This window comes from Trichoderma atroviride, chromosome 3, assembly GCF_020647795.1.
Source record: "Trichoderma atroviride chromosome 3, complete sequence".
Classification (NCBI taxonomy): Eukaryota; Fungi; Ascomycota; class Sordariomycetes; order Hypocreales; family Hypocreaceae; genus Trichoderma; species Trichoderma atroviride.
This window is the reverse complement of record NC_089402.1, coordinates 3,653,067-3,668,685: the sequence shown is the minus strand read 5'-3', so window position 1 is coordinate 3,668,685 and position 15,619 is coordinate 3,653,067. Positions and strand designations below refer to the sequence as shown.

Below are 15,619 nucleotides of genomic sequence, written 5' to 3'. Positions count from 1 at the left end.
TTATAAGACTGTCCGGACAATGGCTGGGCAGGATTTACGCGGAGCTGGCGGATCGTCATCGGCTTGCACAGCTGTTGCGCTGGAGCTACGTCATGTCAGTGACGCCCCAGTAGCCTGAGCTCGCCAGCCTGTTTGAGCCTTGATAGAGGGGAGCTCGAAGCTTAACGGCAGGCCTAGCAGCCCTTCAGTACTAGCGCTGGGCTCTGTTCAGTGGCCATCTTGGGGTGCAACAGCGCCTACGTCAGATTAGGGTCCGGGACCTACGGGACTATCGCGACTTAGTAAGGCTCACTTGTAATCTGCAATGCGTGTCTCAAGCCTCGAGGAGGATTGGAACGTCCTTGACGCCGAGCCCCGCGGGCTGAGACACTGCGCCGTATGTTGGTTTGCTCGTGGTGGTGGGCCATGCCGCATTCGGCTTGACATGTTGGAGAAGCTGGGCGATGAGCGATGCTAGCGGCAACCTAGGAGTAGCAAATGACGGAGTTGACACGGAAAAGCAATTTGGTTTTTGCCAGTTTTCTTGTTTTTTATCTTTTTTCCTGTTGCTGTTGCTGTTGCTGCCAAGGAGGAACCGTGTCTCAATTTCAAAAATGCATGATGAGTGATACCAACTGAGACACTGCAGGGAGATGCAAGAGGAGCGATTCATGCCCATCAGTGATTGATTGATGCCGTCATACCATCCAGGCAGCTGCTGACCTCGGCAGCACAGCGCTTGTTGTTGAACGAGCACCTTGCCTGGATCGTGATTCTGCTTATCCCTGATTGATTAGCAGTCTTGCACTGCATATTTTGGTGGACGCTGAAGCGGCTAGTCAATGGTCATCTCAAAAACAAAGCTCCTCTAAGCCAAAACTCACAAGATGTGCGGGATGAGCACACAGCATCAACTCACTTCATGTCGATTGGCTCATTGCCAAGTAAGGTTCGACTGCAGTAGAAGCTCCGGCAGTGGGGTGTTCATTAAGATGGGGGTGCGTGTGCAGGCCAGCTCTACTTTGTTGTGTGCTATGTTTCGGCCGTAGCACCAAGTACAGGCTTTGCAATCTGTTGTTGGCATGGCGTAGGCAGATCAGATGCAGAATCTACAAATGTGGCAGTTGATCCCTGACACTCGGAGCCTCACCTAGCCCGTTTTCTCATTCGGAATGTCTGTGCTGGCTGTCAAACCCATTTCGAGACGAGCTGCATTGAGACGCTCATGCAGGTACAAATTGTGGTGCTCCACATCCGCGATGCTGAGAAAGGCCCAGATGGAAGTTTATACATTTGGACCCCTGTTGGCTGACGATCGTGGAGCTTTAATCAAGATGCTACAAGCCAAACTTACAAAACAGATATTAATTTTGACAGCTGACAATGAAAGTCTACTGAGTGGATAGCTTTTCGCCTTTAATCTCTAGACCTCACAGAGCAATCTACGTGGGTACCTATGTATTAAGCCCAATAAGTGGCCTCTAGAGAAGAATCTTCAACCGGAGGCTTTGTGAGCACCAAATCATAATGAGTGGTTGTAAGAAACAACAAAGATGTAAAACCTCATAGAGTCAATTTAACTCTAATAGAAGCTTCTTTCTTTTCTTTACAAAGAATTAAATGAATGGCACAGCTTGAAGCTTTCCTTCAGCGGCTTCTCGCATGAAAGAACTGGCGGCCAACGCGCTCTCCAAATTGGGGCTAGCTCTGCAGCTTTTCTTTGTGGACTCAGAGCATAACCTCTGACTAATCAGCACTGCAGCCAACCAGGGCTCGCGTGTCCAAGGCAGAACGCGGTTTCAAAGCATTTCGATTCGCGGTTCTCATAATCTCGTGCGCTGGGATTCACAGTTATTGGCGGGACGACAAACAACTGCCATGCGCTGCGTGGGGATGCTCTGCTGAAGTTCCCTCTCCTCTGTAGCGGTCATCGCAGATAGCTGCCGCCTGGCCCGGGTTTTTGTGGCTTGCACGACGCAGGAATCCAGACATGTACTACGGCAGCCAACGCATTTCGCCAAAATCTCCATCAAAGCCCATTGTCAGCCTCGCATGATTTAACGCCGAGCACTTGTCCGACTTGATGAATGAAGCTCTCGTGGTCAATGCCGTTTGAGTTTGTGCTTTGATTTACACTGTTGAATTGCGATTTCATTTCTAGCGTTCTTGTTCCCATTTTCATGCGGACTCTCCTGCGTATCTTGGCCGTTCACTCATAATCGGGTCTACCGCCATCTCTCACATTCCCTGGTTGCCTTGCGCCGCTGCAGAGAAGGAAACTCACATCTCCAGTGGTACAAGTCGGTATCAAAGCTGTTTACAGCGCAGAGGGTGTTTTAATATCGAGGAGACAAGGATGATGCCCCACGGAGCCATAAACCGCGACTCAGCACTCACGAAATCGGGAGATGGCGAACCAAGCCACTTGTCCCGTCCAGACTTGACTAGCCGCAAGCTGCCGCCGCCATTTGGCGTCGCTTCATCTTTCGGCCCCATCAGTCCTCCTCCTTTGAAGAGAAATTCTCATTCTGCTCCCCCCTGCGCCTCTGGATCCCTGCACAAGTGAGGTCAATAGTGAGACTGCCGGCGACTGGGCTCCTCAAACGCTCCCTGATCGCGCGTCTTTGCCCTTGGCAGACCGCGTTGCTGAACATGCGCCAGAGGCGCCAAAACAATCTGGTGACGCATCAAACACCAGACCGGCGGGCAACATGACGCCCCCTTCGGCAACGACCCCGTCGCGAGAGCGTCAGCAGCAGCCAGAAGCAGTACAAACTCCCACGGCTCGAACTGTGCCTATAACAGAGTGGACTGTCCAGAAAATCGCCAATCGGCTCAGAACGTTCAATCAAGAGGTTCGGAGTGACCATTCTCAGCTTGTCGCGCACGCCATTGAGTCGGCAAAGTGTAGAGAATGGCGCACGCATCATGGGTTGGACCTCTTTCGGAACCTTCATCCTCACCCAAATCCGGAAATAAAGGGCAAACAGGTCAAAATCAGATTCAAGGTTAGCTACTCGGCATTGTTCTACCCAGTCTTCGAAATTGCGTTTATTAACTCTTTACGCCCAACAGCACAACAAAAATAAGAAGGACTATCGGGATTTCCGTTACAATGTGGTTTGCATTAAAACTAACAAGGAGGCTGTTCCATCCTATCGGTTCCACCATGTGGAAATCAAGAAGAATGTCTTGATGCCCAACACCATGTTGACGTTTGTTCCCCATTTACGAGATCTTGAGGGGTCTGAAGAGGCCAAGTACAACCTTTGGCTTAAAGAGCTGGAGGATATTGACCTCAAATCGGGGTTCAAGCCCATGAACCGCGACGAGAAACATGTGGCAATCATCCAAGCCGAGCGCGCTGCAGCTCTTTCTCTATACTTGGATATGTGGCTCAAAGAGCTCAATATATCATTCTGCAACAAGTCCACTCTCGTCAAATATATGAAAAACCAATCTGACGACTCAATGACACCTCGACAAAAAGCGGATCTTTTCAAATCCAGTAGCGATGACAATGCCTTATCACCAGAAGCGCACTTGGTCGCAGATATGTTTCAGGATGCATTCCAACTGGTTTTTAAGGAAAATCTGGTGGACTATAAGCAGGTCGAACTACGAAAAGTTTTGTTTATTGATGGATCTATTGACGGCGCCACGGACACTAAAACTGCAGCCAAAGAGGTCACCGCTACTCAGCAAGATAACGAAGACGAAATCGCCGAATCTAATCTGGCTACGTACTGTATTCTAGGATGTCTCATTTGCTTTAGCCATTCTTGCGACCATGGCGAGTATGACATCAAGAACTGGAAGCGCACGTTTTCCTTGTCATCCAACGCACCTTTGTCGGACATTTTGCAGAGGAAACGAATAGCGGCAGCTGGAGCAAATAGTATTGCAAATGATCCTTGCGAACGGAGATGCTATCGCCTGAAACTCCCTCCCGACCCGACTGCATTGATGAAACCATGGTCTGAAGATGAACGCATTCTTTTGCGCTCTTTATACGTCACGACGGATTTCAGCAAAACCAAAATAGACCCCATCTGCCTGGCCACCGAATTTCTCGATCGGAACTGCGATGAAGTGTACGCAGAATTTCAGTCATCAAACATCAATGTACCAGAACTGGAACCCATGGAACCTCCTCGACCGCGAAACATATCATGGTATGATCGTAAGCGGAAGATGCTCGTGGGAGATTGGCAAGAGCATACCATCACTCACGAGCATCAGCGGCGAGAGTTGCTGGAACCCTGCTCCCACGATGGTCCATGTGCTCCAAAAGTATGTCCTTGTGTAGATGCGGGGGTTTTGTGCGAGAGATTCTGCGGCTGTACAGAGGCAAACTGTTCTTATAAATTCACGGGCTGTGCCTGTCATTCTCAAGGCAAATCATGTCTCACGAAGCCCTGCATATGCGTTCAACTCAACCGCGAATGTGATCCGCAATTGTGTGGTTCATGCGGCGCTTTTGAGCGTGCTGATCCTGCAAACGCGGACGATTATTACCTGCACTCTACAGGGTGTCAAAATTGTGATTTACAACGTGGTCGGCACAAGACTGTTCTTCTCGGACAAAGTCAGCTCGAAGGGGTTGGCTATGGACTCTTTACTGCCGAAGATATTGTCCAGGACGAATTTATTGTTGAGTACGTGGGGGAGCTCATCACCCACGATGAGGGTGTCCGCCGAGAGGCAAGACGAGGCGACGTATTTGATGAAGATTCCAACATATCATACGTTTTTACCCTACTCGAAAACGAGGGTATCTGGGTCGATGCTGCTATTTATGGCAATCTGAGCCGATATATCAACCATGCTTCCGAACATGACAGACAAGGGTGCAACATTACTCCGCGAATTCTCTACGTCAACGGCGAATATCGAATCAAATTTACGGCTTTGAGAGATATCAAGGCCGGGGAGGAGCTCTTTTTCAATTATGGAGAAAATTTTCCGAACCTTACCAAGAAACTTCTTGATCACAAATCTGGAGAAAAACCAAAGGTGCCCAGAAAGGCTGGTCGACCGAAGCGTGCCGAAACAAGTGATCGAGTCGCGCGGAAAGTGCCTAAAATAGAGCACAAAACGGCGGGAAGGCCGCCAAAGTCGAAAAAGAAGAAGCAAACTACAGCAAGGCCGGTGGGAAGACCAGCAACGAAAAGACCAGCAGCAAAGGCAAGGGAGGTTCCGGCAATCTCGGACGATGATTCTGCGGCTGTCAGGCGAATGATTGAGGAAGCCCATTCCCGCAAGCGAAAGCGCCACCATTTAACTGACTCTGAGGAGGAGGAATATCAGCCAACGGGTACGGAGTTGGCATCACGAACTGAATCTGGTCTTGACTCTGAAGGAGTGCCACTTCTTGACTCGAAGCGGCTTCGGAAGACAACAAGATCTCAGAGAGTCCCAGAGCAGGTTACGCCTACAAAGCCGCCGGTAGCAGACGAACCAAAGCCGCGTAGCAAACGAGGAGGAGCTCGGCCTGGCAGCGGGCGGCCTAGGAAGCATCCTCGGACCGTCCCAAAGCCAAATAGAGCGTCTGCTGAGTCTCCTCAGCCTCCCCAACTTAGCCAAGCCGCGTCTCAGGAGTCTCGTTCTGAACCAGAATCATTTATCAATGCTTCTACTATCACACCTACGCCCATGTCTACTCCTACAACAACACCCAAGTACACCAGGGCAAGCCGAGGGCATGAACCTGAAGACGCTATTGAAATTGAGGATAGCGAAGATCAAGATGTAGTATTGAGGAGCAGGACGTCACGGAACAGACGTCTGCCTGCTAAATTCAGAGACGAAGAATCATTTTAATGATGTTAGAGAGGTACGAGCTGTACAACTCACTATGGAGTCAGCTTGCCTATAGACCAATCACGGAGACCTGGCCGGAATCACGAATTGAATTAAAAAGTGTAACTGTAAAGGAGATGGCATTGCTTTGTATGATTTAGGAAATAATGTTTATAATACGAAATAAGAAGCAAATATGGAATCTGTCCTCATAAGTAAACGAAATTACATGAAGCCGCCATGAAACCGAATAAGGCATGCATGTGATAGCGATACGTATGAAAAAACGTATGTCCAGGAAAGGAATGTGGCGCAGTCGCAGAGCTTGTTCTGCCTTGGTCAGAGCCCTGCCGCCCACTAGCTGTATACAACAACAAATGAGTGGTGTCGGGATCACAGCTTTTGCTCAATTATACACTTGAAGAAGTAGGTGAGCAGGCAGATATAAAAGTAAGATTTAGAGACTGCCAAAATATATAGCCATCTAGCTAAAATACAGGCACTTTCCTAGCAGTTGCCACGGTGCCAATCCGCTGAAAGCTGGGTTGAACAAGCCACATCTCTGTAGCGGGGGCGGGGACAGGGTAGCCACAAAACGGGCAACGATGACGTGGGCGATTGACGAAAGAGCTGTGCGGCTGGGAGGTACCTGAACCCACAGCTCAAAACGAATAACTGAACACTTTGCCTAGAACGCCAACTTCTCTCTCTTTCTTCATTCCTCCTCCATCTTCCCACTCCCATCAATCTGCAAACAAGGCTTCATAGTCTGGCAGATTCATCGCATTCTTCTCCATCAAAGCAGATTCACGATCAACTGCGATTTGTCGAAACAAGGCTGCACCTGCCGAGCTCTTAATCGAGCCTCTTCCGCTACCCCCGCCGAAAACAAAACAGCGAAATTGTAGCTCACAGCTGGAGGCCATTGCCCCGACATCACCATGACGCTCTACTACAGTCTTGTACGTTTGCTTTGGAAGCTGTCGAGTTGAATGGACTAATTGGGCTAACTAGCTACAAGGTGTTTGCGCTCCTCATGGGCGAGATGGGCTTGTTTATGCTGCTTCTTGTGCCGCTGCCATTCAAGATCAAGCGCAAGATCTTTACGTGAGTTTGCTTTACAGAACATCTGTTGGATGATTTGGTCTGTTTGCTAACCTAATGGTTTGACAGCTTCATCTCCGAGAGCCCGCTCGTGGCCAAAATGCAGTATTGGATGAAAATCACCTTTGTCTTCATCCTGATATTGTTCGTCGACAGCGTCAACCGAGTTTACAAGGTCCAGGTCGAGCTTATGGCTGCGCATGAACAGAGTGCCAAGGGAAAGTACGTACTTCGATCGGTTATGCCTTGACGGTAAAATAGAAAACCTCTAGAGTCAATTTGCTAACGACTGTCATAATAGTGCCGCCGCCATCATGGGATCCGAACGTCTCGAAGTCCAGGCCCGCAAGTTTTACTCCCAGCGCAACATGTACCTCTGCGGCTTTACGCTATTCCTGTCATTGATTCTTAACCGCACCTACGTCATGATCCTTGAGGTGATGCGCCTGGAGGACAAGGTGAAGATGTACGAGGGAACCAACAAGAACACCAAGGAGAGCGAGAAGTTGGCCGTTGCCGGAAAGCCTGGCGAGCTAGCTGCTCTCAGGGAGAAGCTCGAGAAGAAGGACCAGGACCTCCAGAACTTGAAAAAGCAGGCTGAGCAGCTGAACAAGGCTTACAGTGATCTCAGTGATAAGTACGCCGCCACTCAGATTGATGGCGAGAACCAAAAGTCGAGATAAGCAACAAAACATTGCTCCTACAGAGTTTGTAGGTTATGACAGCGCCGGGTAATGCAGTGAAAAAGAAGAGACTCATGGTCTTAAGGGCCCTTGAGGGACATTCAATCCCACCCGGCCGATCTATCGGCTCTTCCTTGTCTAGAATACTAGACGTATCACTGCGATGGATAGCTAAAGAATGACAAATCAGCCTGGACGAGTGGTGTAGGAAGGCCTGTGGGACGCGCATCGTTATCAAGTTTTAGTCGCATGACTGACTCTGTAAATAAGTCGAGCCAAATTCATAGCTTTTATTCTGACTCATTTCAATCGATTTTATTGAGTACATGCCGTCTTTGGTGCTTCATCCATGCTTTATATGATTATTACTCTCCTATTTTGAATATTCAATAAATGACTGATTACCATGCAATTGGAAACACGACCTGACCACATTCACCGGTATCATTTTCTGAGCCTCTTCGACCGTCTCACAGATGGATTTTCCTCGGTCAGCGCCTTTTCCTCTGCCTTTGTCTCCGTTTTCACACTTTCATTATTTGAAGTTGTTTTTCGCTTTTTAGGCTCTGAAGCGGCCGGATTTGATGCTTTGGCAGGCGCATTGGCCTTATTAGTATCTGGCTTTGCATCTTTGGCCAAGCCCTGCCCTTTCATCAAAACATACGCCACTTTTTCAATGTCCGTGGCAGACACATCAAGCCTCTTGACCAAAGCCTGCGCCTCATCATTCAGGGCCGCATACTCGTCGATGTTATACTTGATGCTTGCCTTTTTGCCGCCACAGCACAGCCAGTAAAAGGCCTCGTCGGAGAAGAAGATGGCGTTTTGGGCATCGTGCACGGAGAGCAGGAGGGAGGCCGTGGCGGGGCCGATGCCCTTGAGCTTGGCGAGGGTCCGGACGGTGCCTCTGGCGTCGTTTGAGTTGGTGTAGAAGTTGCGCGCGAAGTCGAGGGTTTGGGAGACTGTGGCGGGGGGGTTGGAGGAGACGAGGGAGAGGAGCTTGGGGCGGAATTTGCCGTGTCGTCTGGTGTGTATGGCAGGATGAGTTTAGTTTTTGTCGTTTATATGGAGGAGGTAGTAAGTGACGTGAGATGGTGATGGGGTGAGGCGTGATCATTTATGAGTGAAGATGAACGGCAGTGGCAGTAAGTGAGGATTAGTATGGCAACTTACAGCTTCCATTCTACCAACGTCTTGATATCTTCAAGCTCCATTTCTCGTTTTGGATTCTTCAGGTCAAAGGTCTCTACGGCATCCACATAGCGAAAGTGATCCAGCTCAGAGAGCGTCTTTTGACCGTCCTTGGCTATACTCACGTGTCGCGTGTTCCTCTGATGTTAGCTGAAAGAACTTTTTCTTTTGTTTCTTAATTTTTTTCTTATTTCAACAACAAACGATATGAAAATTCTGTTCAATGTGGGGAAAAGGTATTGGACGTACCGCCTTTGGACTCTGATATAGCTTCAAGAAGGGCTGGGTATTGGCTTAGATGAGACGCGAACTGCTCTTTTGTGATTTCATTGTGGGGCAGTACGGCTGAAGAGGCCATTGCTCCTCTGGTTGACGTGGAATAAGCAGTGTTGATGTTTCTGATGAAGATTCCACTGGTGACTCTTACGAGCATGAGCAGTATTCTTGGATATATTTGCGTGGCGGGAGATCGCTTTGTTGGCGGGTTTTACTGTTGTTGGATGGAATCTGGAGCTTTGGCACGCGCTTATCCAAGAACCAAGAACCAAGCAAGGGTCAGTGTTTGGTGCTACTACTAGTAGTCTTGGGACAAAAGGCTGTGACCACCCTACAGTATCCCCCGCGAAAACAAGTATTTTAAGCAGCCATATTCCGGCAAATACCTATTTTCTGAATAGAAAGTTATATTTTGTTAGATTTGTTGTTTAAAACCAAAAAAAAAAAAAAAAAAGGTCCGGTTTTTATTTGCAGCGTGCGCAAACATTTGAATAGATTGCATTTTTAAGCGAAACTATGGTTTCCTACTCGATATATTGGTTTCGCCTTTAAGTGTTAGATTCATTTCATCCAAAGCATTCCATAAAGCCCTTTGTGCGGTTCGAATTGATCAAGGCTATGCACTGGAAGGGTTACGATTTGGCATTACTTTGGAGTTCTTCGCATACCATCGGCGGAGAGGACGCAGCTTCAAACCTAGAGTACTCGACAATCGGTAGACCTGCAGTACCGGCCATAATCTCTGTTGCTATGGTGCAGCTTCGTGAGAAATACAGCGTTGAGGTGCTCACCAAGGGCACTGGGAATCCGGTTCCAATTATTTATCATTGCATCATTATCGAAAGCAAAATGTTAACTCTGCAACTCTGCAACTCTGCAACTCCGCATTTTCACTTGAGCATTCAGCCAACTTTCCTACTTTATTGTCAAATACATAGTTTTTACTTGTTGCAATTAATTCACTGGCCACAGAGCTGGCAGTTGTGGAAATGGATTCGGCTGATATGTCGGTATCAACTACCTCCTGTACATCTGCTGCACGAAATAATTGTTCATTTGCTGACTCACTCATCTGATCATTGATTTGGTGACAGAATCTTGTGTTGCGAAAGTGGATAGATGTGGGTTTGATTTGATTATTTCTCTTTGTACATATTTGAGTATATTGAACACTTCCCGTTCATGCACGGGTCAGGACTGCAGCCTGAAAGGTGGCGCGACCTGGATGATAAACGCAACCTAAACGCTAATATCAGGTTATAAGAGACAAAGAAGTTGTGACGCAACTAGTTAGAACCTAGTTGCCACAAAGGAACAGGTATATAAAGAGGGACAAGGCTCCTTCTTTTTGAAGAGGGGCAGAGATAGATATAGTCCTTTCATGATACATAACTGCAATCTATCAGCAAGGTCGTAACTAACCCGCTTGACTTTATTACTCTCCTTTGTGAACCTATCCTTGACAACTAAAGTGCCATCTGTCAGCCTAGCGGTTTTGATTCCAACTGCCTTTCTGACACTATATATGTGACGAAGGTCTACCTGAATTCCGACTCGGCATCCACCTTTCATGGCTATTTAAATCTGTGTCTACGCAACTAGAGTTAATCAACAAAGTTATCACTTTACACGTGAAGCAGCTACTAGCTGTTTACTTGCACGATGCCTCAAACAAACACCGAGCCGCAATGGATTTTGACTACAAATCAAAGCTACACACCAAAAAGCAGTCTCCAGCTTGGCCAGATATTAACGGATTATACCAATCCTAACAGTGCAATTCTAACTGAGACCGCCGCTATTGCCGACGATAAGGTGAAGGAAGAGTCCTACGACCAAAACGTCAACTACAAGTCATCTGAGCCAATACAAACCGCTTTTGAAGATTGGTTGGAAGCTGCATCAAGCGTAAGCGCGTATTCAAAGGATAACGAAAAAATGCGGGAGGCACTTAAGGTAATATTCAAGGATCATTCTATCAGTGCAATCACGTTCAGCCCTTCTCGGAATTACGTCGAAAGGGCATTATCTCCATTATCTGAAGAAAATACATCCGATGACAATTATGTACCTTGGTACCAGGCGTGTGAGGAACTCTGGATGGTAACTGGGCTTCGAATTGTTGGGGAAAAAACGCGAATTTGCCAAGGTTTCAGAAATAAAGCTATTGGTCGCACTGAAGTGGACGGAGATGGTAGTGTAGCCGAACTCTCGATTTATGCACCACTACATGTTGTCTGTCGAGGTTTTCGCCCACTAGTATATTCTTACCGGGTTAGTAAGATCACCTTTAGTAGTGGAAGTATTTAGACTATTGGACAAGCTGGCCATAACATTGATGTTGAAGAATTTGATACCAATGGAGATATAGATGGATATAAAGTTGTTAGTATTGACGATGGGGTTTTAAGGATGAGCGTAGTGAGCCCAATCCTTTATTTGGAAGAATACACGTGACATTCTTGCCTTTTTCTGTAAAAAGTATCTTCGTTTAATATCGTGAAACAGTGTATATTGTTTTTGACATGTTAGTTTATATACCAAGATTCCCATTTGGTACGTCTTTGCTATTGTACATATGTTGGTATTTACTAGCATTCCAGGCGGCTACACGTATTTGTAGCTAAAAATAAAATTCACATGGATGTTAATGAGTAGTTAAACTAAACTATAGCTTCTAGCAAATAGCCAAGAAGAAGAAGAAGTGGTTGTTTTCGTATTATTAGCCACTGTTCCGTAGACGACTTCAACAGAAAACGGCAGGGATTTGGACAGCGGACAAATTAGAGATGCCGTCAGGGACCACATGCTCTTTTCGTCGCCCTATCCTAATTACCCTATTAGCAGAGATATGAAATGGGTAATAGTCGGCTGGCGATGGCATGTAAGGCGACCTATCGACTATATATATATACACTTTGTGGAAGGTCATTAACTCCTACACACCTACTTTATGTATGTATACATTTGTACCTCTAGGAATTCACAAGAAGAGACGAAAGGAAAGAAGCCTAGGTACCTAGGTATATCCGGCAATTAACAGTTGTTTTGTCTTTTGTTCTTCTCAATATTAGATGTCGCCGTTTTGGATCTCGAGCAATTTCCTATCTTGACTATTGTGGACAAAGAGGCCCCTCACGCCTCGCGTTTATTAGCTCGTTACGTCCGACTCGTTTCGTTTTCGTAGCATTTCAGCTTACAAATGCTGCACTACTGTCGACTTCCGCATGCATGGCGGAACCCAATGACCTAGTCTGTGCTTAATAAAGTCTCGCTTTGTATACAATAAGTATCATGAACTGTTTAGAAAGTCCGCCTCAACAAGGTATTTCGCGTCTTTCCTCTCCGCTTCAGTATGGTTGCAGTATGGAGGTATACGGGATTATTTCCGAAGCTAGTCTGTTTCTTATAGCAATGGGTATAGACATGACTAATTGTGAAAGCTGATATCCCATTGTTGTTGGACTCGGCAAGCCGTGGTTACGGCTTAAGTCCGAGGACGAGATGTCTCTGACGCTAGGCGGGCTTGAGTTTCAGTTTACAGGGTGGGTTTTCCTTGTATCTGCGCGAGTCGTTAGCTCGTTGAAGGGTAAAGAGAGAAAGAGTATAAAGACGGAAATAAAGTCCACTTGTGATTAGTATAAGAGACATATCTGAGAAAAAAAAACATATTCTGACGCAACTACCTATATCCAAAACTCAAAACATTGAAACACCATGGCTCCAAGTGTTGTACTTGTCACCGGTGCGTAAGCACTCAATCTGGACGATCCCGGCAAGCTAGAGCCAGGCTAACTTGTGTAATTAAAGGCGCCAACCGTGGCATTGGCTACGAGATTGTCAAGGCTCTCGTTGAGTCTTCGGTTCCCTATCACGTCTTCCTTGCTGCTCGTGATGCTGCCAAGGGCAAGGCTGCCGCAGCCACGATCACTCCTCGTGCGGGCAGCTCCATCTCAGTTCTCGAATTGGAAGTCTCTTCGCCCGAGTCCATCGCCAAAGCCGTGGAAATCGTCAAGGCAGAGGCCGGTCGACTGGATTTCCTCGTCAACAATGCCGGCGTCGTTGACGAAAGCGCTGATGCCATGACACGGCTTCGCAACACGCTCGAGATCAACACCATTGCGCCATTCGCCGTCACCCAGGCATTCAAGCCTTTGCTAATAGTGCAGCCTGAGAATGAGACCAAGGAGAAGCGAGTCATCTACGTGTCGAGCGGATTGGGCTCAATCGCTGAAAAATTGGACCCCAAGTCCAAGTACTATTCCGTCCAAGCGACCGAGTACCGCATGAGCAAGTCCGCGCTCAACATGCTGGCTGCATGCGATGCCTATGAACTGAAGGATCACGGCATCAAGGTCTTTGCATACGATCCCGAGTTTGTGGCTACCTCACTTTCGCACTCACCCGAGGAGCGCCGCAAGATGGGTGCGCTTGAGCCCAGTGTAAGTGGAGAGAGCTGCCGAGATATCATTCAGGGCAAGCGAGATGCGGATACAGCAAAGCTGGTCAGCATCAACGGGGCAGAGTGGCCATGGTAAACAGAAAAAATCAGATAGCATCAATAGCAAGCGTAAATGAATGAATTGGCTTTTTGATTAGATATTAGCCGTCTATCGTAATGTTACTTCTGTAGTCCAGAGAGAAGAAAAACACACATTTTCTAGGCCAGTAGATCAACCACCAGTCTTCCTCCGCTAATCTCTCCAGATCTCATTCTATCCAAGCCTTTGTTAACGCCGTCAAAGCCACTCTCCACCCCTATAATGGGTGGCGGCTTGATCAGGCCCTGCTCTAATAGTCGTTCCAGCCACAGCACAAGCGCTTCGCCCACGGCAGGAACAGAGTGAAAGACTTTGATAGGAACAGTGTGATAAGCGATGCCTTCTGGAGCTGTTTCCTTGGGCAATCCTGTCAACCCCACAAGGTGGGACATTTGTGTCTTCAATCCGCGCGGAGTTTGAGGAGGTGAAGGAGGCGCATCGTTGAGTCTCTTTTGGCGAGTAAGGGCCTCGAGTAAAACTGTAGCCGAGTCTCGCCCACGAGTATCAAGCGCGAAGCGAAGTTGGCTACCAACACTTTTGTTGATGATATCGACGGCACGGTCTGTGTCATGGCTGTCGATGAGAAGATCAGGCCTTTGGGCGGAACAGCCGGATATACGAAGACCATGCTTGGCTGTGTCAACTATCGTGACGACTTTGAGGCCTGCTAGTCGTGCGAGCTGCACAGTTATGTTGGCCGATGTTGATGATCCTGAATAAGCGATCTTTTTGTTAGCTCATAAGGGAAACTTTTCATGCGAATTAGGACTTTACATACCTCCCCATACCGCTACCCAGTCTCCTGAAACAGCTCTCTCGTCGTCTGTTATGCCGTGGAGGCATTCTGCTCTCACATCTTCCGGTATACTCTCCGGCTCAACAGAGCGCACGATCTGTAACAAGTCTGGTCCATCGAGGATAGAGGAAAAGTCGATTCCCATACATACTCCCAGTGTAATAGCTGCTGCGGAGAATGCAACTCCTAGGCCGGCAGCTTGCTGAAATGAGATGGAAGGGGGTATTCTTGCGACATTGAAATCGGAAGAGACAACGTATTCTTGGTAGGCAGCTTTTCTAAGATCGCGATAGTCTGTTGATATTACCAGTACCTGTGCCGAAGGTTTGTTAGAATCCGCTTCATCGTATTATATGTAGCCTAGCGTTGCCTTTGAACTTGGACGTATCGTACTCTGTCTCCTTCTTTTAAACGAGAGTTTCTCTTAGGAGTGATGGCTACTCGTCCTGCTAGCTCTCGACCGGCTATATATGGCAGAGTTGCGATACCAAAGTTATAGTCTCTGTATAATACCCAGGTTCATCAGCTTTGTAATTCCCAAACTATGCGCCTGTGGGAAAATGAAGATGGAATCCTTACGGCGCTTTCCAGTCTATCGGATTCAGGCCTATCGTGTACGTCTGTACAAGCGTCTCGTCATCCTCAACCAACAGCGGCACATCATAACCATTGGTAATCTGATATGCTTGTCGTGGTCCGTGGAGAAGCAGCACAGTCTGTGCTTTTGCCGAGCTTCCCGCCATGGAGATTCGAGAATATAGCGACGATGAAAGAATAGGAATGAAAGCTTCAAGGAAAGAAAACGAAGATTTAGGAAAATAAAAAACAAATAAAAGTGTCAGAATAATAAAGACCGTGTAGATGTAGCATCGTGCCGCCTTGCGCCTCCATCTCCTTCAGCCGGCCCCAATCTGCAAAACTTCACTAAAGATGGCTAAGCAACCGATATTATTACAATTAGATGCGTTAGCGACCGTCGTAGTCCCGATAATGCCGTTTTCGGAGGCATCTGATCTGGCTGCATCGCGCTGACGTCGTCGCTAATGCTGCGAGGGTATCACTGGCGAGGGGCTGGTTTACGGGGAGGATTGCGTGATTGCTCACAAACATGGCTCATCTCCAACGGCGGCGTTTCAGAGCCCACTCAACTGCAGGTCGCAGCATCAACGCCTGCGATTAGCACGATTGCAAATTATTGAAGATGGATGCGAAATAGGTAGTTTTGTGAGAAAAGAGTAGCCGCCGTG

The 15,619-nt window shown here is 47.6% G+C and overlaps 6 protein-coding genes across 6 annotated transcripts; 3 read left to right on the top strand and 3 right to left on the bottom strand.

Annotated features, from left to right (window-relative positions):
• Positions 1-313: 313 nt before the first annotated feature.
• Positions 314-1,055, bottom strand: TrAtP1_006478 (uncharacterized protein; the record flags this gene model as incomplete). The annotated part of the gene is made up of 3 exons (XM_066113143.1): positions 899-1,055; positions 684-805; positions 314-453 (listed from the first exon to the last, which is right to left on the bottom strand). Exons 1-3 carry the CDS (start codon positions 901-903, stop codon positions 314-316), a joined length of 267 nt encoding a protein of 88 aa, XP_065969229.1. The 5' UTR covers positions 904-1,055.
• A 742-nt stretch (positions 1,056-1,797) lies between these two features.
• On the top strand, positions 1,798-5,983 carry TrAtP1_006477 (uncharacterized protein). The gene is made up of 2 exons (XM_066113142.1): positions 1,798-2,987; positions 3,055-5,983. The coding sequence occupies exons 1-2, from the start codon at positions 2,691-2,693 to the stop codon at positions 5,800-5,802; spliced, it is 3,045 nt and encodes a 1,014-aa protein (XP_065969228.1). The 5' UTR covers positions 1,798-2,690; the 3' UTR covers positions 5,803-5,983.
• A 290-nt stretch (positions 5,984-6,273) lies between these two features.
• TrAtP1_006476 (uncharacterized protein) lies at positions 6,274-7,887 on the top strand. Its single transcript, XM_014083067.2, has 4 exons — positions 6,274-6,743; positions 6,803-6,888; positions 6,955-7,107; positions 7,187-7,887. The coding sequence occupies exons 1-4, from the start codon at positions 6,723-6,725 to the stop codon at positions 7,566-7,568; spliced, it is 642 nt and encodes a 213-aa protein (XP_013938542.1). The 5' UTR covers positions 6,274-6,722; the 3' UTR covers positions 7,569-7,887.
• Positions 7,888-9,272, bottom strand: TrAtP1_006475 (uncharacterized protein). The gene is made up of 3 exons (XM_014083066.2): positions 9,009-9,272; positions 8,742-8,874; positions 7,888-8,592 (listed from the first exon to the last, which is right to left on the bottom strand). Exons 1-3 carry the CDS (start codon positions 9,190-9,192, stop codon positions 8,013-8,015), a joined length of 897 nt encoding a protein of 298 aa, XP_013938541.1. The 5' UTR covers positions 9,193-9,272; the 3' UTR covers positions 7,888-8,012.
• Positions 9,273-12,681: 3,409 nt separating this feature from the next.
• Positions 12,682-13,634, top strand: TrAtP1_006474 (uncharacterized protein). The gene is made up of 2 exons (XM_014083064.2): positions 12,682-12,780; positions 12,846-13,634. Exons 1-2 carry the CDS (start codon positions 12,753-12,755, stop codon positions 13,571-13,573), a joined length of 756 nt encoding a protein of 251 aa, XP_013938539.2. The 5' UTR covers positions 12,682-12,752; the 3' UTR covers positions 13,574-13,634.
• TrAtP1_006473 (uncharacterized protein) lies at positions 13,613-15,593 on the bottom strand. The gene is made up of 4 exons (XM_014083063.2): positions 14,952-15,593; positions 14,766-14,874; positions 14,355-14,685; positions 13,613-14,288 (listed from the first exon to the last, which is right to left on the bottom strand). Exons 1-4 carry the CDS (start codon positions 15,113-15,115, stop codon positions 13,696-13,698), a joined length of 1,197 nt encoding a protein of 398 aa, XP_013938538.1. The 5' UTR covers positions 15,116-15,593; the 3' UTR covers positions 13,613-13,695.
• Positions 15,594-15,619: the final 26 nt, after the last annotated feature.